Consider the following 26,116-nt stretch of genomic DNA (forward strand, 5'->3'; position numbering starts at 1 on the left):
GCCACGGCTAGACTCCTAACCGCACTCAAGCCGGCTGATTCATACGTAACGACACTACCATATGCAGAGGATTCGTTCTGTGCTTTTGCAGTTAGTATTGTGTAATGACGTAATTATCGAATTCACAATTCATGTTCGAAATGACGTCCTTGTGATATCTGGCAGACTGCACAACTTCTGAAGACATGTCCAGCAACTTGCCACAGTTCGTTCTCCGAAATGGCTTGAATTTTGTGCCGGATATTTTGTTTGAGTTCAAGTGAATGTGGGTTATTCACGTAAACTTTATTTTTAACCATGCTTCGACACTATAAAAAATTAAGGTGGGGTCAAGTAGTCCATCATACATTGACTGTTGGAACCACATGCAAAACCTAAGTCTGCTCTGATAATCAAGTTCCGTTAATCTATGAACTACACGAATTTTGTGAGGTTTTAACTTGAACTGTTTCGTACCTTTTATCACTGAAAATTGTGACCCCCTACCTGCTGAAATACATGGTGGGATGATGTCGTAAGACTTCTCTCTAGTTGGTGGCCAATTTCATCTAACATCTCCTCAGTGAGAACACGCTTCACACATGTTCGTTTCTTATCCAATACTGATCCAGTTGTACAAAATTTCTTCACTAAATTGTAAGTCATTGTTTTAGAAGGCTCTGGCGAATCAGGGAATGGCTGACGGAAGTTTATTATAACTGTTCTCCAAGATTCGTATTTCACAAACTTATCATAAATAAAAGCTCGTTGTTCAAGACTATATTTCATAATGGAGACACTATTGCACTCTAAATGTACGGTATACAGCTGCACCCTCACTGTGTGAATGTGTTTACGTAACTACACATGAAACATACACGAGCAAGAGGTCTGATCACTACAGTAGCGTGCAAATTAATCCGAACAACGTAATTACTTATGCAAAAGCACTCAAACGGGATAAAAAAAAAGGATCTAAGACATACTTCAGTACTCTATGTCGCCTCCCTTGTTCCTAATAACAGCTCTGAGACGATTTGGCATGGATTCCACTAATTTCCCACAAATATTCTTCATTTCTTCATCGCGAAACCATACACCAATGAGGGCAGAAATCATCTTCTCCTTTGTAGAACAATCCATTTTTTGCATTCTTCTTTTGCAAATTGACCACAAGTACTTAATGGGGTTGATGTCGGGTGAGTTGCCTGGCCAGGGGAGTACCTGAATATTCTTCTTGTTGAAGAATTCTGTAGTTTTTTGAGATGTATGGCATGGTGCCAGGTCTTGTTGGAACACACCGCTGCCATCCGGAAATGATTTTTGCAGCTGGGGTACGATTCTGGTTTCCAATAAGTGAATATATTTGTCAGAATTCATCATTCCCTTGATAGGTATTAATGCTCCAGGCCCTTCATGTGTAAAACAACCCCAAAACATTACTTTAGGGAGGTATTTGGGTGCTTGTTGGAGATGAGCTGCTGTTACTTTTTCGGATCCTTTCCGTACGTAAGAAACACGGTGGCCATGGACCTCGAAATGAGACTCATCAGAAAAAAGTACATTCTTCCAGTCATTCACTGTCCAGTGTTGATGTAATTTTGCCCACATTAAGCGTTTTTTGCACATAACAGGGGTTAGCAGTTGCTTCTTAATAGGCTTACGAGCCCTTCGTCCAGCTTCCAAAAGCCTACGCCGCACTGTTGTGACGTGAATATTCGCCCCACTGGTAGCCATTAACTCGCGGGTTAAGTCGACAGCAGTTAGTCCAGGATTTAATTTACTTTTCCTGACAATTAAAAGATCATCTGCAGGTGAAGTCTTCCTTTTCCGGCCACAGTTTCCTTTTTTGTGGGGTGTGATGGATCCAGTCTCCCTGTATCGTTTTATGATCGAATTAACAGTAGCCAAACTGATGTGACATTCTGCAGTAATTTGCCTCTGTGTCATAGAAGAATGCTCTGCTAATGTTATAATTTTAGACCGTTTTCGTGGAGTTGTATCCATTTGTGAAGACGACAGAATGTACACAGGATTGCAGTATTAAGTCTTCAACACAACTGAAATGCTTATAAGTACAAAATGACAGGCAAAATGTCACATATTATAAAAAAAATAATGACAGATCTTCAACAGTGGAATTACACGTACTACAGATGTCAATTAAAGCGGTATGAGCAGCTGTGAAGCCAACAATGACAGAAAATGTAAAAATATGTCGTGTTCGGATTAATTTGCACGCTACTGTATAATAGCGCAGCAGTTACTATGCATCAGTAGCGGCCCGCGGTTATAAAGGTTAGCAGTTCTGCATGAAAAATAGTGTATTTAGCAAACGCATGCTGTTTATTGCATCTAAATCAGATAACGTGTATAATTACAGCCCCTTCTTGAAGTTGACTGTGCACCCGAAATTGTACTCCAATGATCCGCGCGCCCTACCCACTACGTGCACTACACCTCTCCCACCTGGTACAACTAGTTACGTAGTGGAGATGTGCCCCACATGTTGATACCTGAATGAACAACCATCAGGAACTTTCTATCGTTCGAATGCTTTTAACTCCTACCGAATTTCTTTACGTCAACTTTTCTAGCTATACCCGTACCGGCAGACGGAATTATAAAACAGAGAGCTGGAAGTTCCTACAGACTTGCAATAAAGTATCGTAACTTGACCAGTTTGTGAACATGTTTGTTGCATAATTAATTCATGTTGTTCAATTATGACTGAATTTCCGTTAAGCCTATATTCCATTAAGATAGTTTCATCAAACTTTGAGCGTCATGTTTTGGTGGCAATGAAGAGAAATTTCCAATAATTTTATTGCTATTCAGCAATTAATTTTGAATTGTTTTCGTAGTTCCTTTCAATTGTGACGAGCCCTATAAATGATCTTTGGAAATTTAATCTAAATGTGGAGTAAAATCAGTCAAACCTCGAAATATACCGCGGTTTGTTGAATCTCCTGATTCAGCAAGTCCTCGCATCGCTAATTCAAATGCGGCACAGAATTTCACACAGTTAATTATTTTAGATAGACCATATCTCTTTTTAGAAACATTTCCTTCTTGTTTCTGAATGTTAATCCAATATGCAGAATCAAGCTGTGTTAGAATATTTTAATATCGTTAACAGTGACAAATCTGTTTGACTTGAAATGAGTTCTCGAATTTTCATGTTCTTATAGTTTTTTAAGTCAAATTAACTAAATCCTTCACTCTGGTCTTTGTCCAAGTATTTTCTCCTCTAAACAGAATACATGGGTGGGGGAGAAAGCGTTTTCATGAGTGCAGCAAAAAACCAATCGTTTCCATTACACATTTCGGTATTAAAATGACTTTTTCCAGAAATTTCCAAATTTAAATTTGGTGTAGGACGTCCTAATTTCTTAAGTTAACGTGCAATTTCTCTTTTAATTTCGAAAAGGGTTGGTCGATTAGGTTTTCACTTCATTCATTTTTAATATAAAATATTTCCTCAGACACACTGACTAATCACATCACACCACCCACAGTACTATAACACACTGGAACTGTAATGATATACAGTAGTCTAGAAGCCTGTGTTCGAACGCAGGTCATAAAGAGATAAGGGTGTTGGCGGTTCTTTTTTATATTCGAACAGATCTGCTTCGGTTGCAGCTCTAATGCAGTCTTATGGGGCGGTGAAGAAAACCAGTTTTCTGCTGCCGACTACCCTGCGTTGAGCTCCAGGAACTGCCGATCACAGATCCGAAAAGTACACTACAGTTAAAATTCTCCAGCAGTTCAAGGCTCCTACAGACAATAAAATCTCGAATCGAAGGAGAATGAATTGGAAAACTAAATGAAACAATGAACTAGATTACATAAAAGCACGTTTTACATTTTTAATTTTACAGGTCCATTTAAATGGCGGTTCTGCAGCTCTGCAGTTCTTATTGTAGAGCCGCCCCTGCTATGCATACAACTTTCTGCTGATGCCGGTCTAGCTCTGGCTGACTCACTCTGTATTTAGGTGCTGTACAAGTTTTAATAATCTTAACTATTGAGACATAAAACTTGAAAATTTTCTACTCACACAAGACTCAATAAAAAAAAAATGCATGGGAAAATGAAAGAAGAACTGGCACATTTATGATATTCTGTAAAATAAAAGTTGTAAAGATCAGGATGATGGACTGTTGGGGAAAGAATAAAGCAACGACGATGAAGGTGAACAGGAGTTGCAGAAATGTAATTCCTTTGAGGAATCATTGGGTACTGAAAGACTGGCCATATTAGAAATAGGGGTATCAGAGCCAATTAAACATTTTAAATTAAACAAATAATTATCAATTAGAATGACACGATCGTGAGAAGAAAATGAAATATGGGAGATACCTCAAATTATTTTCTCAATATAAATTTGCAGGGACAAATCAAGAGGAAGACCAATTAAGCACGGGAATAAACAATTTTCAATAATTTCCTTGTTTTGTAATGGAAACAGAGCATTATATAGTGTGCAAGTGAGGTTACATAATGACAGTGAAAAGGAAATTCAATTCAATAACCACACGAAAATAAATTATGTAACAGTAAAGCATCTAAAAAAAAACCTGGAGATTCTGTATAAGACGGGCACATGATGAAAAAATTGCTTAACAAGTATGAATTTTTAGTAACATTGATATTTAAAATACGAGGATTAATAGATTATAAAGATATTTTTATTTACTGAAACAGGTCGAAAATCAGAAAAAAGTGATGTTGCAATATAACCTATATGCAGGGCTTGAATAATCATTCGTCTGCGACAAGTGAAAACATTTACTTGACAAGTGAAAGATTTGTAACTGAGATGTAGTTCGACCATGCAGATCAGTGAAACTTTTGCCTGACAGGTGAGCCATCATAATATTTTTAAAGTCCTACCTATATGTCACTTAGCTGTTCCCTCATCTAAGCCATGCTAACCCTGTCACAGTCCTCATTCCGTCACTTAGCTATCCCTTCATCTAACTTTGTCTTACCTTGTAACAGTGCTCGACATCCTGCCACTTAGCAATCCCTTCATTTAACCCACTCAGAATTTGTCAGTCCTCAGCCTCCTATCACTTATCTAGCCCTTCATCTAATCAAATCTTTGTCAGTCCTCAAAATCCTATTACTTAGCTATTGGCATGTGTCCACATCGTGCAGAATACCCAAAAATCTGGCAAATTTACAATTTAATTTTCTAAAAGTAAAAGGGAGTAGTTTTTTACACAATCCAAATTTAATTCCTGAATATTCCAAGACTGGTTGTTGGAGCAATTGTAGATAATAATAATGTATCCAAATTGCGAGTTATTTAATACATCACAATAGTACATATCAGCACTTATGGATCTATACAACAAAATTTGTCAGTCCTCAGCCTTCCTGTCACTTATCTAGCCCCTCACCTAATCAAATCTTTGTCAGTCCTCGCACTCCTATTACTTAGCTATTGGCATGTGTCCACATCGTGCAGAATACCCAAAAATCTGGCAAATTTACAATTTAATTTTTTAAAAGTAAAAGGCAGTAATTTTTTATACAATCCAAATTTAATTCCTGAATATTCCTGAAGAATCGTTGTTGGAGCATTTGTAAATAATGATAATAGTAATGTAATCCAAAATGCGTATTATTTAATGAATCACTAGTAAATATCAGCACTTATGGATCTATACAACCAGTGAGAATACCGCATAAAGATGTTGAGATTCAAAATGACAAATGAATTACTTGTTATGTACTAGGACCTCACAAAAGCCTACTTATTAGAAACGAGTATGTCAATTTTGATGCTATGAAACAAATGCTGATAGTTTTGATGGCGATTTCTTGAAGATTAGGTACATATTTTGCAGTGGTGGACAAAAATTTAGGTGAAGCACTGCATAATTTTTTGTTATGATTGCGATGATGATGATTATGATTATTATTATTATTAATATACGGATAAATTATTTTCTTTTATATTATTATATTATATTAATATCATTGTTATAAATTTATCATCATCATCATCATCATCATCATCATCATTTCTAAAAGTATGTGATGGGTAAACAGAGCAATTAATATATATGCATTTGACTTGAGAGAAATTTGATTGGTACATCATGACCGATTTTACCACTACAGTGATGAAATAATAAATTATTGACTCACTATTTACAGCTGGATATCATAGGTTGTTAGAAGGCCAGGGAAAAGGTAATAATCATCTCCGAAAGTTAAATTCCACCATTCTTTCTTGTAATGCAAACTTGGTAACCTCAAATAACTAGTGCTGTGTCTGACATAATACAGAAGTTTAAATCTAATCATACTGATAAGAAGTCTAAAAGTAAGCTAACAACATCTTCTAACCAATCACATTTTGTATAATTACTAGATTGAAAATGTCTAATTAAAGTTTTCGATGTTTGGGTTAAGATTGGAACGTCCGGCATTTTTCAGTAAAATTCCACCACGAAAATGGGTTTTGTAAAGATCTGACACACAGTAGGAAATAAAACACGTGTAATAATAATAATAATAATAATAATAATAATAATAATAATAATAATAATAAAAATATTCCTATAATCGATCACCAGCAAACACTGTGTTCTTGCTCTAATATCATATATTAAAAATAAAAAACATAATAAAAATTACCATTATTCAATTATCGTAAATACATTAATTATTCCTAATAAGTGCAAAACAACAAAAAATAATTCACAAATAATTTACAAAAATCTTAACTGCAAGAGGTCACAGAGAAATTTACACTGCGAGCTGCCTACTGGAAAACATATGTCATTTTCTCATTTTTAAAACGAAAATTCATTCTGAAAGATTAAGTAGCTTGACAAGTCTTTATTTGAGAGAGAAGGAAAGTGTGTGTGTGTGTATGAGAGTGAGAGAGATGAAAGAAGTATGCGTTCATTTAGAATTGGCATGTGTCTCAGAAGAAGCTAACTTCACGTGGCTAACAAGAAAGACAGGCTACGGCATGATGTTACATTCTTAGTCATAACATGGCCAACATTGAACATGTATTTATATTAGGCGATTGTTAAGATGGCCATGACTAGAACATGATACCCACATTACTCCAAATCGTGCTGCAGCTTGTCTTTCTCGTTAGCCACGCTAGCGTCAAATATGACGACATCCCTGCACCCCTCTCAACTGACAAAACCCTTTCCTTGTCCATCACAATCACACCCGTTACCCTGCAACTGGCCAGAAACCGAAGCACTAGATAGCCTGCTTCAGCTACACTGTCAAAACATTTTCTAGTATTTCGCAATCTCACTCTGCAACAGAATCTTGATGGCAGCTCGCTTCAGCTCCCAGTACACTGTCAAAACATATTGCGTATTTATTAATAAAGCTTAAATCTTACTGATAAAATTCCCCACACAGAATTATTCTACAGTATCAATTAAATAATAAGTTGAAATTGATGTAATAAAGCAGAGGTTCAGTTACTTCATACCAGGAAATGCCACTGATATTTTGTGAGTTCTTAATGACTCTTAAACATTTTTGTTAATTTTTAGGAGGAAGTAAATTACATTAGGACAGAGTAACGAAAGTAAATGTCGCACCTTCATGACAGATCCTGCAGACTGATCCCGAGCTGGACAACCTTGAATGTGTAGGTTTACACGATACTGAAGTGCTAGCACATTCACTGGGATGCACCATCACTATAACTGGACTTGAAAGAACTTCTTCAAAGGCCTGAGTGAAACCAGAAATATAATTTAACATAATGCTATAACTATACAAAGTACTGGTAACACTTAAAAAAATACGTCAGCATCACAGTAATTTTTTCGTTAGGCATGTGACATTTAAAATTTCAACTATACACACTACTGTTTAATAATTTTCATGAACCTTCAATGTTAGAAATTTATTGTAACAGCTAGTAGAACTATAGTAATCATTAGTATCAAATTAGAATTAGTACACAAATAAATAATATTATATATGTTAGGCATGTGACAGAGAAAAGATATGGAATATATATAATATGTGAATATAAGAAATTTTTCTGAAGTTTTGGGACAAATTTGATAAATGTAATATTTTATTGGCAGTCTTTCTTACTTACTTACAAATGGATTTTAAGGAACCCGGAGGTTCACTGCCACCCTCACATAAGCCCGCCATTAGTCCCTATCCTGTGCAAGATTAATCCAGTCTCTATCATCATATCCTACCTCCCTCAAATCCATTTTATTATCCTCCCATCTATGTCTCGGCCTCCCTAAAGGTCTTTTTCTCCCGGCCTCCCAACTAACACTCTATAAGCATTTCTGGATTCGCCCATACGTGCCACATGCCCTGCCAATCTCAAATGTCTGGATTTAATGTTCCTAATTATGTCAGGTGAAGAATACAAAGCGTGCAGTTGGGCGTTGTGTAACTCTCTCCATTCTCCTGTAACTTCATCCCTCTTATCCCCAAATATTTTCCTAAGAACCTTATTCTCAAACACCCTTAATCTCTGTTCCTCTCTCAAAGTGAGAGTCCAAGTTTCACAACCATACAGAACAACCGATAATATAACTGTTTCATAAATTCTAACTTTCAGATTTTTTGACAGCAGACGAGATGACAAAAACTTCTCAACCTAATAATAACAGGCATTTCCCATACTTATTCTGCATTTAATTTCCTCCCAAGTGTCATTTATATTTGTTACTGTTGCGCCAAGATATCTGAATTTCTCCACCTCTTCGAAGGATAAATCTCCAATTTTTATATTTCCATTTCGTACAATATTCTGGTCACAAGACATAATCATATACTTTGTCTTTTCGAGATTTACTTCCAAACCTATCGCTTTACTTGCTTCAAGTAAAATTTCCGTGTTTTCCCTAATCGTTTGTGGATTTTCTCCTAACATATTGTCGTTGTTCCTGCAATAACTCCTATGTGCAAAATATAAAATTTTTTAGTAGGAAGAAAAAACACATTTATTCTTCCTATGGCAGCCATACATAGGAGACTGTGAATTCTTACATTTTCGAAACAAATAAATATAATTACATATAGGAGATTTTATTATTTGCTGTATCACTATTTAAGTTATTTAATAGAGCAAAAATCTGAAAATCGATAAATATGTCACGTAGGAGTTATTGCAGGAACAACGACGATATTCACGTCATCCGCATAGAGAAGAAGCTGATGTAACCAGTTCAATTCCAAACTCTCTGTGTTATCCTGAACTTTCCTAATAGCATATTCTAGAACGAAGTTAAAAAGTAGAGATGATAATGCATCTCCTTGCTTTAGCCCGCAGTGAATTGGAAAAGTAACAGAAACTGCCTATATGGACTCTAAGTTTCACTGAGACACATTTTAATTAATCGAACTAGTTTCTTGGGAATACCAAATTCAATAAGACTATTATATAAAACTTCTCTCTTAACTGAGTCATATACCTTTTTGTTATCTATGAATAACTGATGTACTGTACTAGTACCCTTATACTCCCATTTTTTCTCTGTCGAATACAAAAAAAAAGTGATCAATAGTCGCTCTATTACGTCTAAAACCGCACTGATGATCTCCAATAATTTCATCTACCTTTGGAGTTAATCTTCTCAAAAGAATATTGGACAAAATTTTGTATGACGTCAACAAAAGTGATATTCCTTGAAAGTTACTACAGTTAGTCCTGCCCCCCTTCTTAAAAATAGGTACAATTACGGACTCCTTCCACTGTTTTGGTACAATTTCCTTTTCCCAAGTAGCAAGTACAAGTTTATAAATTTCACTAGATAATGCACTTCCACCCTCTTGTATTAATTCTGCTGGAATTTGATTGATACGTGAAGACTTGTACTTTTTCAGATTTTCTATCGCAATTTTGACTTCAGAAAGTGTGGGTTCGGGTATAAATGGCTCAGCAGTTTGTATTTGAATTTCGTCCTGATCATTTCTATTTGGCCTGTGTACATTTAGTAGTTGCCCAAAATAGTTTTTTCATCTGTTCAGGATTGAATGAGAGTCTGCAAGCAAGTCACCATTCTCATCCTGGATCATGCTTACCCTTGCCTAATATCTGTTCTTAAATTCCTTTATACCCTTATATAAATCTCGAATGTTTTTATTTTTACTATTTGTTTCTACCTCATTCAGTTTTTCCTTCAAGTAATCTCTCTTTTTGTTCCCAACTGAATGATTTGCTTCCCGTCTTTCATTGAAATAATTATCTCTATTCTCCTCAACTGGATCCTGTAAGAATTTCAATTTTGCCTGTTTCCTTCTTTCTACTACCATGCAAAAATTTTCATCAAACCAAGGTTTCTTTTTCTTAGTTTCATAATAACCTATGCTCTGCTCAGCTGCAATTTTGATACTATCTCTGATATTTTCCCACACGCTATTAATATCTAACTCTTCCTCAACTTCGTCGGAACTTCCTAAAGGGGCAAACCTATTTGAAATTTCGACCTGATAATGTTGCTTAGTTTCTTCGTCCTTTAATTTCAGAATACTGAATCTACTAATATTAACTTGTTGCTCTACTCGCTTGGTTACTGATAGTCTTTCTCTTAATTCTCCAATTACCAAATAATGGTCAGAATTACAGTCTGCCCCTCTGAAAGTTCAAATGTGTACTATACTAATATGTCTCTGTTTATCTATCAAGATGTGATCTATATGGTTGTGTGTCAATCCATCTGGAGAAGTCCAAATATATTTATGTATATCCTTAAAGAGGAATGTTGTACTTTTGACAATTAAATTTTTTGATGTCGCAAAGTTGACTGACCTAACTCCATTGTCATTACTAGTTACATGTAAACACTCTTTTCCAATGGTTTAAAAATATCCTCCCAGCCGACTTTAGCGTTGAAATCTCCCAATAAAATTTTCATGTGGTATCTAGATAATTGATCAAAAGTGTGTTCCAATTCCTCATAGAAGCTATCCTTCATATGGTCGTCTATCTCTTCTGTAAGACATGAGTATTTATAACCATGATATCACACCATCTACCCTTAAGTACCGTACCATCTACCTGTAAGTACTAAATACGATAACCAGTCACTGATAAATTCGACCTTTTTTACTGCTGATTTTATTCTTTTATGAACAAAGAATCCTGTTTCTAATTGGTGATTGTTTCCTTCCCTATAATACAACAAGTAATCTCCTGAATAATTTCAAGGGAAAAATTGTTCTGGGGTCGATGTGGGTCTCTGGCGTTTCGTCAGCCCACGTGAGTTGTGTGGATATAAAGGGAAAAGTTGAGACGGTGTCGGGTGGAGTTCCCGGGTAGCTCAGTTAGTAAGAGCGCTGGTACGTTCAACCACAGGTCCCAGGATCGATACCTGGCCCCGGAACAATTTTTCTCTTGAAATTATTCAAATCTGCTTTACAGGGAGCTTTACCTGAAAGACTAGATTTGCGAAGTAATCTCCTATTTGTGATATGCCATTCCCATCTAACCTAACCTCTTGTACTCCCACGAAGTCTAGTCTAGTCTATATCTACCTAGTTCTTTTGCTACTAATGTTACTCCTGTGCTATAAAGACTAGTTACAATCCAAGTACCAAATCTCATAACCTTATTCCTTTGCTGTGGTCGTGCCAGAAAATCAGTCCCATTCCAAGGCTTATTGTATGGATTCGTAATAAGCTGTTTTTTACGGTGATGGGTTGTTAGCCCTTCGCCCAACCCCCAAGCTGGAAGACCACCCCTCATTGGCTGTCCATGACTGCTTATTCAATATATTCGCAGCTACCCTCCATATCTGGAGGTTACTGGCAGTCTAACCTTGCTTTATGATTTCATGGTAGTCACACATTATTGCTACATTTCTGTAATTTTCTATAATGTTTATATATAAAAGAGTGTGTTAGGCATGTAACACTTTGTCCACATACAAGTTAACTGCCATATAATTTAAAAACTGATAAAAGTACCGTATTTACTCGCGTAATTTTCGCCGTCACATAATTTACACACCTAAATTTTTTAACATTTTTCTTCTTCTTTTTTCTTTTGTAAAGTTTAGCCTCTTGGCCAGTTATAATGATAAAAAAATACAATGGCATTAATGCTCACCACATGCTTCGGTACAGTCAGGGCTGGGCAAAATACTGACATCCAAGTATTTCAAATACAAATACAAAATACTTCAAAGAATAGTATTTGAATTACAAATACAAAAAACTTTTAAGAAATTAACCAAAATACATTTGTATTTCAAATACTCAAAATACATTTGTATTTCAAACACTCGATACAATATATCAAGAAATAAGAATATTACTGAAAATCTAAAATATTATATTAACATTACAAGTATTTTTATGTCCAAGTTTTATATAAACACTGTAACTGAACATTCTTCCATTTCCCAGTCAGCAATGAAATTATGCTACATCTGAATAATTACTGCTCCCTTTCAAAAAAAATAGTTTCTCAAAAAGTTCATCAGATGAGGATCCCCTTGCTGATGAATGGATAAATCCTGTAAAACAGAACAGTCTTTCTACAGGCGCAGAGGAGCACAAACTTGTATTATATTTCATAAAAGCTTGTTTCACTGTTGGGTAATTCTCTAGAGTGCACAGGGTTGTCCCTTTGCCATTGAAGAATTGTATGAGCTCATACTCCACAGCAGACAAGTTCTTTTCTTTTTGCTTTTCAAAGTCTGTTGTACTTGAGCTGAAAATATAAAAATTGTTTTCATCATCTTCATCATCTGAACTGACCAAAGGTGTAGCAGAGAACTGCTTAGCTGATTTCACACACATATTCTGTATCCTCTTCTTATCATTTGATGAGGCAGTGTCAGGTAGCCATCTCATCTTAAATGATGGGTGGAAGCAAGCTGCCAAAATAGCTCAATTTGCTTCTGGGGTCAGATCAGACATCACTTTAAATCTTGATGAAAGCGAACTTATTAGGACTGAAGTTACTTGAAATAGATTACTAGATAACAGAATATGTAATCTGTTTTTGAGGGAAATTAATGTGGACAAAAGTTGGCCGTAATAGCACGTCTTCTCATTTTGCATAAATCAAGGGATATGCCAATGGATTTCAGAACTGCACAATATTCTTAAGAGACTGAAGTTCAACATCTTTGAAGGTTGGCAATCCCAGTTTTTTCACATATACTGTTCATGTTTGAATTGCAATATTTGAAACACTGAGACATAAAGAGAATTCCATCAAGTTGGGCAAGGAAATTTTGATGAATATTTCAAGACGTCTGATATAATTTCCAAAGATTTGAGTCTCCTACATGCATTCCATAATGCTGAACATTTAGCAAGTGTTGGGTGATGGAGCCTTGATGCTGTTGGAGATTTCTTTATAGCATTGAGGAAATCAGTTGTGGCAAGAAAACTAAGTGTATTGCTAGCACATCTGAAATGGATAGGCAAATAAGACAAAAGTTCATTCTTCACATCCAAATCCAAAACTTGAAGGACAAGAAGAAGAAGAAGAAGAAGAAGAAGAAGAAGAAGAAGATATTTTGAGTATTTGAAATACAAAATACATCAATTTTATGTATTAAAATACAAAATACTTTCGAAAATCCTTACAAATTACAAAATACAAATGTATTTCAAATACTGCCCAGCCCTGAGTACAGCCTGTGGCTGTGTCATCACATGCATAAAAATCATCCCCTCCAACCTGATCGATCGCTGTAAAATTATGATAAAATCTAAAGTTACTGTATTCTTATTTGTTTTCTGTCAAGTGTGATTTCGCCGAAGTTGTGATCTGTTCTCGAAGATTTTTAATTATATTTACGTACTTATTATTTGATATACAGCATATGAGCCGTTCAGAGCAAGAGTGGTGTAAGTCAAAAATGAGTATTGAGGGTTAAAGTAAACATTCTGTAAAATACAGCGCAAAGTAGCAATTAATATTCAATTTATTTAAACTATTAGTAGTCAGTGAATAGCAAGAATATCATATTAATTGCTACTTTGCACTATATTTTACAGAATTTTTACTTTAAACCTCATTACCCAATTTTGACTTACACCACTTTTGCTCTGAACGGCTCATATATATATATATATATATATATATATATATATATATATATATTACAATAAAATTAATTACTTGGGTGCAAGAAATTATATGTATTTTTTAATTCCTCATATAATTTACGCACCCTTATTTCAAGACGATTTCTTTTGTGCAATAAAGTGCGAAAAATATGCAAGTAAATATGGTATACCAAAGTTGCACTAGAAATAAAGGATTATTCAAGCGTATGGGCTTGTAAAGGAGACACTGGAGCTGTTTAAATCAAAACAAAAGTGTTGGGCTGACATTCACAACTTTGTTACATTCGTCAAAACACTAATTTGCTTGCCAAGCAGGTAACAGTAAGGTGCAAATGAGGCTTAAACACATGTTATAGCCAGAAAATCCAACTGCAGAGATCACTTCATCACTCCTTCCACGGGTTGGTTTGGCTAACTGTCCCTATGTTCCTATCATCAGCCAGAACATACTCGTCTTGGATATCCGGCCACACAAAGATGGAACAGTCTGCCTCAATTTCTGTCCTTGTGAGTTTCATTTACATGTCAGTCTCGTTGTCAGTTTTTTTGTACAGAAACTGACTAGGATCCAGTAATGTCTCCTGTAAATGATGAATTTGTGCTAGCATAGTTGTGGTATGATGTGGTGTGGTGTGGTGTGGTGTGGTGTGGTGTGATATTTCACTATATTTCATATAATGCCCCTGGTGCTTTCTTTACATCATGCCATTGTTTCTCCAGGTCAACTGTAAGATGAATGATTTCTTCTGAAGTAACATAAAAAAATGCATGAATTTTTCACCACCCTTGAAACAACTTCCTTGCAATACCCTCAGTCATACCATCCTCTTGATGTCACCACCAATTCCATCAACAGCACCCTTTCTGTGAGATGTTTCACAGAAGCTCCAGTCTGTTGGAAATCCAAAGTCTTCTTCATGGTACAGAAGGCGACTAAAATGAGCTGGATTTTAAATTGTGATACTGTCCCTTGTGTTAATTTCTTTAAACTGAAAATTCATACACAATGTCCAAAATATTGTGATATGCCCATATATATATATATATATATATATATATATATATATATATATATATATCTAAGAAAAGCATCAGACCAATCAAATTGACAGATTACAAGCATTGTGAAGAATTCTATAAAACAGAAATTTCTTAATTTGGAAAACTGATAGCAAACTTCTATTAAAACTGAACATTATGAATCATATCTATAAAGCATTAATAAAATAAACCTAGATATAGTATTATTAAAATAATGATGACATACCGGGCGGAAGTAAAATATCCCCTGCATATTTCCAGAATGAATAGTTCATGTTGTATGTAACAAAAAAGTGTGATATCATATTGGTGAAAAATTCATAGTTTTCTGGGGGGGGGGGGAAAGAAGCATTTTCCCAAATGTTTGACACTCTCTTATTCGGTAACTATTGAGAGTCAGATCGTGATTTTTGTCCATATCGAAAGAAAATCTAATAAAGAATTATTTATCCCTTTGTGTATTTCAATAGTGTGGACGGTTTAATTTAAAAACCACTAATTTCAAGGCATTGAACGATGTGAACAGATTGCAACATTGTAGCAGAGAAGCAAGTTCACCTATGGAGACAGACCTGAGTGATTTCGTTGACCTCTTACATCTGTATTACGAGAAAAAAGGGTACTCTGCAAAGTTGCCAGTCTGCTCAAACTTCCAACTGAATTTTCTAATTAACCAGCCAAATTTTGATCTCCATTACTGGTGATCGTCGTTACACTACTTATTTGCGTCAACGCTTAAGTATTGCTATTCAACACAGAAATGCAATGAGCATTGTAGGTACTCTTACCGAATCCAACCCTTTGGACGAACTCTTTCTTTTGTAAAATTTATTATGTATTCTGTGTGTAAATACTTATGAACATTTCATGGATTTTACACATAAAATACAGTTGTAATTATAAAATATCTACAATAATTGTACATAATGTGAACTTTGTTAGACCGTACATTTAATCACAAAACATAATACAGATTTATATTCATTTACATGTACCCTATCCTCCCTTTCAATCTGCAGGATAATTTCACTTCCACGCTATATACATAAAACAAAGCAAATGTATATTAAATTAAAATATTAAGATTTAAAATAGAGGAGATAATTCAAAATTATCAAAGAATCTCTGATGATCCCAATGATAATTTTTTCCACAGTTGTGGTGAATACCAAAATTTCTTAATATAACCTATGTAAATTTGGATATAGGCCTACTACCTCTACTACCGGAAAGTAGTCTCATGACTGACCCATTTTTTGGGGGTACCTATACTGTTACGGATGCTCATGTCAGGAGGAATACATGGTTCATAAATACTTTTCTTTTCCAAGTCAACTTCCTTTGCTTGGTTGAGGGTCATTCCATGGTAAGTGATCACTACATGCTAAAAATAAAAAATGAATCAAAGTATACATGTTATATATAATTTTAAAGCCTAATTAATGTAATTTTCAGACCTGTTCTGTTATGTTGATAGAGTTATTCTTTTCTTGCTATTTTAAGTTTTATGAACCTATCTGTTTTTTTCGGTGTTAGGGAGGTGACATGGATTTTACTGTGTCATTGCTACTACAGGCATTGAAATCATTAATAATTGATGTTGGCACAACTCATTTATGATAATTATGCTAGTATCAAAGTAATTTTGAAACAGAATGATAATCATTGATTATACATAGGCTATTTGCCAACTAAAAAATATCCCTTCCACAACAAAAGAAACTTTATTTGCTATATCACAAGATCATTGTAGGAGGTTGTGGCTCGCACCCTTGATACTTTCCATTGATAGCTGCCTGAATGTGAAAATAATTTGAGGTAAATGCATCTATTAGAAAAATAATTATTTCTTAAATTTTATAAAGTCAATTGTTAAGGAAGAGACAATTGTTAGGGAAGGGACAAGTGTTAGGGAAGGGATAGTTGTTAAGAAGAGATTATAATGATGAAAAACATTTGATTTATCATAGCTATAGCCACATCATCTAAATAGAATCTTTACTATACAACCCAGTATGGACTATAATATATATGTAAATAATTAAATATATAGGTATGTCTGTAAATACATTTTATTAAAAAATAGGTGATAATTATTTTGGTAACATTAGCCTATATTGCTTTCTAATAAATTCAGTACTGGTAACGTATTATATAGGCATATAAATTTTCGAAGTTTAATATCTCTTAGGATAGGATGGTAGGGTATGATAATTTCAATAGGCTATGCAGTATTCACCAATATGAAGCCTAAGACACCTACAGAAAGGTGGGAAAAATAGCGTAGCAAGCTGAAGAAAGGAATGCTAATTATAAAGCAAAAGAAAAAGAATGTAAACATCAGAAACGTGCAGATTGGGGGGAAAAAAATGCAAGTATCAAACAAAAAAAAAAGGGGGGGGAAGAAAACACCAAAGCAAAGGGAAGGTTCTATGATGTCTTACACCCCTCAGGCACTAGAACGTGCAGTCATAGGGTAAAATCAGTTTTACCAAGATCACCAGGGGAAAAAATTAAGGTTTTGAGCTCACTGTTGTATGGTCTATTGCCAAAGAAATAGAGTGAATTAATTTCTCAGTCTATCCTCGAAAGACACAAATTATCAGATGCAGTTCACAAAGATTCTTTACGTGCAAATGTAATAAAGAAGATCGAAGATTTCTACCACAGAGATGATTTAAGTCAAATACTTCCCAGGTGAAGGATGTGGTGAAAAAAAAAGATAATAAAGAAAAGAAACCCTTCAAAAAAGACGTGATAATTACAATATCAAATAAGTTTATGCCCTATTGAAATACGAATATGGATATGTTAAAATTGGGGAGACAAAATTTTACAGTCTACATTCAATAGATGTCTTTGTAACTACTACACGAGATCATGAAGTTTGCTTACGTTGGTATTATGAAGATCTTTACTATACAACTCATGAATGAACTAAAAAAATAATAAAGTCACAAACTTGCTTAAATAATACTAATTCTATTCTAGAAACTACCTTGTTTTGCACTCCTTCTGAAGCCTGCTATGACAAGAGGTGTAAAGAATGTGGTGTAGAACTTCGTGACAACCTCAGAGAATCTGTGACTGATGAAGAAATCAGTGTCAGATTTTATCGATCAAACTTCTTCAGTGTGTCAGATGAAGCAAAATTAAGCTTTTGTCTTCCTACATGTGAGGACCGAAGTTTCTAAACATAAAAGACATTGTAAAAGCTGTGCCTGTTCCTACCACTGACAGTCAAGGACGTTATCAGGTTTGATGTTTCATTACCAGTCACAGATTGAACATTTTTCCATTTTTATTAATATTATATGTGAGATACTTAATTTAAGCTGAACAGCAGCAATTATTGAGAGAAAGAATCATTTTGTGTTTCCTGTGGTCAAAATTATCCCCTCGCTAACATAGTCAATGTCCCTTCCCTAACAGTGCACCTGAAATGTAAAGCCTTCATAATTTTCTTTATACATGAACGCAATACACTAATTTTTCTTCAATTATTTGTACATGCATGTGACAATCATTTGATTTCGTATTATACAATTCTCTGTTATAGTTGCTGTGAAATTAAAATTTACATTTCATCTTAATTTTTTACGAATTTCTACAGTCCCCTCCCTAATGCACGATTTTAATTGGTTTTCAGAAACTTGTTAAATCATACTTTGGAACTTTTGATGTGTTATTAGTAGCAGTACTTATGTTATATGATTTACTTATATTGCTCTTTCAGCTATTATTTCCTATATAATGACCCTTTTGAGTGTCCCGCCCCTAACAAAGTACATACTGTGGAATGGCCCTTGATTGTTGTTTTGGAACAAACTGTAAGATCAAGAAATACAGCTTTGCTTTTCTTCTTCGAATGAATGGCTATAATATCAACTCTTCTAATGGATCCTGTTGATAAGGTGCTCTCTACTTCTTCGTAGACATGTCATTTTTCATCTCACAGAACAGAAGCCAGCACTGATCGTACTTTATCATGGTGTTTCTCAGTAATTCTCCTTTACAGAAGAAGCCTAACACATGGTCAAGGGTTTCATTCTTGCTACAGCCAGAATGATGGCAGTAGATTGTGTTAAGATATCTGCCTAGACCTCCATGATGTTAGACGACATTTTCAGAGAGTTTGTCCATTCCGGCATTGATAAACCTTTCTTGTTATTGACCCAAAAACCTTAACGCCTCTGCCTCTTCATATATATGCGCTTTCCATGTGCTAAAAGCTTGCTCTCTTAACATTTTTCTTATTTTTCTATTGAATGCCATCACTGTCATTGGGTAGGTCAAATTTCTTCATTACAGTTTTTCCTTTTGACAGGAAGATCTCATAGCGTGAAGATATGCATCATCAACTTGAAGCAATCTGCTGATATATTTGGACAGGTGGTTCGCATTTGGCTTGCGTTAAGTCCTAAATCGCGATATCATCTGACAATCTTAGGGTAAACCAACAATTTGCGAATCTGGCTTCCAGGTTTAGCTTCCTGTAAAGCTCCTTAACTGCCTTCTGTAACAGCTTATCCACATCCTCGAGAAAAACATTTTAAATTTCATTTAATGGGACACATTGTAAAGGAAAATGTGTGGGACATATAGGCTATGTATACAATGGATAATTTTTTATCGGACTTTAATAATGGGGATTGACAGAATTTAGATATATTAGAACTCAAATTTGAAATGACTGTTGCATCATCAAAGACTATTTCATCATTAAAATTTATACCCAGATATCTGATAGGTTTGAATCACTATTAGTTAATAACTGGATTACAAGAAGCGTTATTTGTAATATTGCTGAAGAAGCCAAGCATCGCACTTTAAGACACATGTAATTACTTTTATTGGTATTTATATTTAAACTAATCAAAGCTAAATAATTCTCTGCTACAGAACTGAGAGAAGTTAGTAGTCTATACTTAATTCTTCTTTTCCCACAAGAGCAATAGATCTGTAAAAGCCTTATATAACTTATTCAAATCATCAACAATTGAAAAACTGTGTTTCTCTGCAACCATGCTCAATTGCCAAGTTGAATAAGGATGGCGATAGAGGACTGCCCTGAGGAACTTCACTATTTAAAGGAATGGTACTCTTTGTTTTATTAAAACCCGTCTTGATTTGAATAGTTCCAAATTAGCTAGTAGGTTAATGATGTGATTCCGCAAATTATCAGGTAATTCACATGAAACAAGGACTTCACTAATATTATGCTTGTGGCCTACAGTATCAAATGCTTTACTAGCACTAATACAGCAATCAGCATATGTACAAATTTATATTTCTTGAGTGAAGATGCAGTTTATAAACAAGTATCAGCTGCAGTGAAAAAAAACCATGTCCAACAAATGAATCGTAATAGACTTCCAAAAGTCATGCTTCAATATTACGGTCCCCAGGGGCAGAGATCTTTGGGCCGTCAAAATAAAAAGATGGACTGAGATTAACTCACTGAGACCATGACAGGCCATGGGTCTTATACTGATTTGGATGATAATGATGATGATAAGTGATGTCATTTTTATTGTACATATTCCGAACCAGTGAATGTAGAGTATCCAACGCCCACTGAACGAATATTTCACTTTTATCACTGCCAATGTTGCGCTATAATCGTATATGCAAGGTAGGCTATAACAAAAACCTAAACTAACCAAACCTAACCTGTCAAGGAAGCAACAAGTTATACTAAATATGTGTAAAATTGGCCTATGTCTCTATAGTGGACGGGACAGAAGTAACATTGACCTCAATTTCAAGCACTTTTCATTTGTGGGCTGTAAAATTACGGCGATGGACTCCCGGCTTTATTTCTCTGCCAAAGGAAGCCGTGCTGAGAACGATCATTCTTAAAATCAAATGACCTCAACCCCATTTGAAACTGCAATTTAAATTTAATCAATGGCAAACATAATAGTGAACGACCACCAAACATGATTAAATAATGAATTAAATAATTCTCTTCCAGTTCTTCTACAAAACATATACTATTCTAAATGAAATACTACAATAGTACGCCTACCACATAATTTTGGGATAAACTCCAGAACACGGACTGCACCCTTTCCATCTTACATCAAAATTCCAACCTTGTGCACACAAAATAAATTATTGGCACTGAAAAGTGCCTTTTCGTAAATATAATGATGCGCATTCGACAAACGCAGACAAATCTGCTCTTTTTAGTATTTTAAGACATAATTTGGTAGGTGCAGTCCGTGTACTAAAACAATTTTTTTTTATTTATTCCAAATAGAGCCTATCTCACAGACAAATGTGATCATAGAGATCCAGGATGATAAAATACACAAGTCATGAACATATTATTATTTCATACTTCTTGTAATTGTTGTAAAAAATAAAATAATAAATTACCGGTAGTTTGCATTTTACTCACGTCTTTTTCTTGTAGGTGAAAGTCGTTTTTAGAAGTAACTTCTAGCTTTTCACCTGAAAAGTCACTGCTTTGGTTTTCCCTGCACTTAGCAGCAATATCCGATTGAAATTCTTTGCAGAATTCTGTATGCATAGTCTTAATTTCTGTCATTATTATGCTGAAATAGATTGCAAACAATTACCTCAATTAATTTAAAATGCGGGAAAACGAAAAAAGTAATAATAATAATTCATAACTCACATTCATCCACTTACCCGTTACTTATACTCTAGGCTTATACGTATGCATTCAAGAAAAGAACGCAACTCTCAAAAAAACACCCCAAATATTCCTTATCCCTTTCAATTAAATGCGAGAGTAATGTTTTGATAATTCTGACACTTAGTCACCCTTGCCATTATTCGATAATGAGAGGAATTTCTGACATTTAGTCACTTGACATTATTCGATAATACTTTGATTTAGAAGAGGAATTTCTCTCTTTCACGGGAGATATCTTCGCTAATAGAAAGTAACACGGATACAAATTCGGGTCCTGAAGATATTAAAAAAAATTCAATAAAGTATCTAAATGAAATAACACAATTATACGGAGCAACATAACATTCTTGATATTTTCGGAAAGATTAGACCACATGTGACATTTGTAGGGAAATTTACTATACCTGTTGATTCTGAAATGATTGATTCTTTGGACAGTTGGTATAAACCACAGTCTAATACTTACAGTCGCGCAACTCATACGTATAAGATATACCAACATTTGACAGCTGGCGCGACAGTAGTCCTCTAGCGGCAGGCAAGTTAACAGTGTGCACACGACATATGATAACACATCAGAAAACGTGTTTTGCGTAATTTATTTTAGATTTTTATGCTATACAGTAAATGCATATGTTCTTATTAATTTCACTTTACATTCCTATAAGAATTTCACACGCAGTTAATCTACAAGTTTCAGAAGCTGGGAATAAACGTAATTCTTTCTGCTCCTTGCAACTGAATCTTGGCCCTGATCACGTATCATGCTTTGAAATAATATAATTGTTCGTACAGTTACCCTGAAAAAGAATGAGACGATTCTTGGTCGTCGGAAGTTAAAGTTCTACAGCGCGGTTCACTCGATATCGGCGTAACGATACATAACATGACAAATAGTACAAGAATTGATACAAGGACCACAACAAGGACAAGGACCAGAATAAGGATCACGAAGAAGACTGCCATTTAAGGCCAGGATTTCACAACATAGCTCGAGTCACAAAATATCATTCCTTCACTGTACCGAATGGCAAATGCCTGCTAAGGGACTGCTGCTGTCACTGTCTTGTCTCGTTAGCTCATATAGTTGCGTGTCGGTTTCACTGTATAACCGAAACGTCTCGTGTTCGATCCCGGGTAAAACTTTTTTTTTATGGAGGTGTAATTAATTTGTTCAGAGTTCCTCGACTGTCTAATTTGTCGAAAAATATGGAATAATTTATGCCAAATTTCTGGGTGTTACAAGTGGGCTGAACCTCGTAAAAAAAATAAATCTTACTTGGAAGTTAAAAGTATTCTTCCTCAAACAAAAATCATAAAAAACAAAAAGAGACCTGTTAACTTAAAATCTTGTCCACATGCCATCAGCTTCTATTACAGCTCTAAGTCGATCCGGCATGGATGTCACGAGATTGTGGAATAAGTTCTGATCCCCGGCGAGATCTTCCCAGGTGTCAACAACTTGATCCCACAATTCGTCTCGATTTCGAGGGCGTCGGCGGGCATAGGTGGCTATCCTTCTCTTTTGCAATTCCGCCCATAAATTTTCGATGACATTCAAATCAGGTGACTTCGGAGGTCAATTAATGATTTCGATCTCGGGTCTCCTTTGAAACCATCTTTGAATGCTTGCAGCATAGTGCTCGAGATGGTTATCCTGCTGGAACAGCAATTTTCCTTCGGGAAAACGTTCTCGGGCGGAGGGAAGGAATATATTTTCCAGAATGTGCTCGTAATTTCCCGCATTAAACCGGCCATCGATGCGTTCTATAACGCCAGGTCCATCGTAGGACATCCACCCCTAACATGATATGCTAAAGTGCCCCGATCTTTCACGTCGGTGCACATAGCGCTGGTCATGTCGGAGACCATCCTCACGATAGACACGGACAGGACCTTCGTAATCACTCGAGATGATTGTTTCGTTGGAGAAAATTACATTTCTCCAATCGAAATCCACTCGATTGGTAGCGAAGACAAGATGGTCGACAGCTTGTGCTTCCCCCAATATTTCCATTTCCGCAGCCCTCCGGCTCCTTATACCGCGGTTCCTCAACCTGCTGATCACAGTCTGTGAAGAGCCAGGAAAGTTAGATGCTGCTCTTATTTCGTTAGCAGTCAGAAAGGGGTCCTGTCGAACTGTCTCGAATACGAGAGCATCCTCTTCCAATGAAGAAATCCGCGAACGCCCAGGAATAGGGCGATTTTTGACCTCCCCTAAATTTTGGTAACGATGAACCCACCTCGCGGCTGTACTTCCAAGAACACCGACCAAACGGCCAGCAGATCTAACCCCATATCCAGCCTCAACTAGAGCTATAACTCGCACTGTTTCATGTCACGTCGGTTCGCCATTACGATGAGAAATGAGGGATGACGATAATACTTTAGTGTAGACAATGACTATTTAACGTGATATAGAATTATTGAAATAACAGGCATCTTGCATAGTAAGAGTTAATAAATCAACCCTAAATTAAATATCTAAATAACAGGATATAACAGGAAGTCCAATTGTTGCGAAACTAATCAAATTAAATCTAATTACATTGAGTAAACAAATCCCAAGTTATGACACCACATTGCTACAGTTAAATTGTAGGTTATTAACATAAGCATTGAATAGGTCCGTGGTTGTGCGTTGGACGACAAAACCATCATCGAAAGTTCGAATCTTGCGGATGAATGTAACTTCTTGCTTTTTATAATGTAAATCAGACTTCTAACTACAATCATTCATATTTCTTAGATTATTTATTAATATTTATAGCCAACATTGAATTTGTAAAGAAAAGACTTTAGAAATCTCATATGGAATTAGTGATCTGTAGTGACATAAACATAGATTTATTTCATTGGGTTATTTTACGACGCTGTATCAACATCTAGGTTATTTAGCGTCTGAATGAAATGAAGGTGATAATGCCGGTGAAATGAGTCCGGGGTCCAGCACCGAAAGTTACCCAGCATTTGCTCGTATTGGGTTGAGGGAAAACCCCGGAAAAAACCTCAACCAGGTAACTTGCCCCGACCGGGATTCGACCCCGGGCCACCTGGTTTCGCGGCCAGACGCGCTAACCGTTACTCCACAGGTGTGGACATATATAAACATAGATTATCTCTCGGAATTTTTCCGTAAAAGTAAATTAAATTCACTCCTTGAAACTGGAAACCTTAGTCGTAGAGCCATTTTCCCACAACATACAAGCTGAAGTAGCACAGCCATTGATAAATGTTTTGTACACAGAATTAGACTGAATTCCTATTCGACAAAACCCATAATAAATGGTTTGTCTAAACATGATAAACAAATCCTAAGTGTTTCTAATGTTACTGAACAATTTCAAAATATTAATTTAAAAACTAAGAAAGGATCGTAAATGCTGTACAGTATCTAGTGATTATTCACATTTATGTGTACAAAATGAATGTTGGAAAAACATATATGATACTGGTACTATTGATATTAAGAGTAAATGTATTGAATTTTTCACTTAATTTCAGAATCACTTCAGTGGATGTTCTCCACTCAATGTTGTGAAACAATTCAAAAGTAAAAACATGTAGATAACGCAGGGACTTCAAAATCTCGTGTATTAAAAAGAAGAATCTATATGTAATGTGTTGCAATGTATTGATCCTCATGTTCTTAAATACTGCAAAAAGTACAGTGTAAGTTATCAAAAATTATTAAAGAGGGAAATGGAATATATTTGAATAGAAAAGTACAAAATTCAGATAATGCAATTAAACCTATTCGGAATATTATTAAATTTAAACTTGTAGATATCCTAAGAAATAAAAATATTTTTTCATTAAAACAAATGATTATAAAGTAGAGGATCCAAATCTATTGCAAATTCTTTTAACATATTATAGTATATAGTACAGAAATATTATTGACAACTTAAACATTCAAGATTTTGCAAAATATACTGCAATAGGTTACTTAACAGATGCATTTAAAAATTAGTATTAATATATGTAATTAGTCAATAACTGCAACAGTGCTTTTTCATTCAATCATAACATGAATAAAATTGAATGCACATTAAATGAAACACTATTGCAAACACATAGATAAAATAGTTAAAATTAACTGAAGGGGTGAGAATGAAATAATCCAAAGCCATACTTTTAACAAAAATTGTTTTGTGCGAGTGCATTTCTTACACATATGGGAAAGCTATGAATAAAATATTGTAATAATTACTCAACAAATGACTTAGCCTAAGGACTCTAAATCTTTGTAAAAGTTTGTCTATTATTATATATTTTTTTTATAATTTCATTTTAATTGTTAGTTTTTAATATATATGCATTTACATTGTATATGTATGTATAAATGCATTCATTAGATTAACG

At 35.0% G+C, this 26,116-nt stretch overlaps 1 protein-coding gene across 3 annotated transcripts in view; it reads right to left on the reverse strand.

The window, feature by feature from the left end:
- LOC138694372 (E3 ubiquitin-protein ligase MARCHF2-like) overlaps window positions 1-22,156 on the reverse strand; it is a 33,932-nt gene extending 11,776 nt beyond the window's left edge. Inside the window, exons 1-4 of one of the 3 annotated variants that reach the window (XM_069818045.1) lie at window positions 21,745-22,156; window positions 21,491-21,647; window positions 16,334-16,468; window positions 7,578-7,713 (exon numbers count right to left, since the gene is read on the reverse strand). In XM_069818045.1, coding sequence (XP_069674146.1) covers window positions 7,578-7,713; window positions 16,334-16,468; window positions 21,491-21,640 — 421 coding nt within the window. In that variant the 5' untranslated portion in view covers window positions 21,641-21,647; window positions 21,745-22,156. Of the gene's footprint in view, window positions 1-7,577; window positions 7,714-16,333; window positions 16,469-21,115; window positions 21,357-21,490; window positions 21,648-21,744 lie in introns of those variants that run through there. The other 2 variants (XM_069818046.1, XM_069818047.1) reach the window with 2 other exon arrangements.
- Window positions 22,157-26,116: the final 3,960 nt, after the last annotated feature.

Source organism: Periplaneta americana, chromosome 2 (assembly GCF_040183065.1).
Source record: "Periplaneta americana isolate PAMFEO1 chromosome 2, P.americana_PAMFEO1_priV1, whole genome shotgun sequence".
Lineage (NCBI taxonomy): Eukaryota > Metazoa > Arthropoda > Insecta > Blattodea > Blattidae > Periplaneta > Periplaneta americana.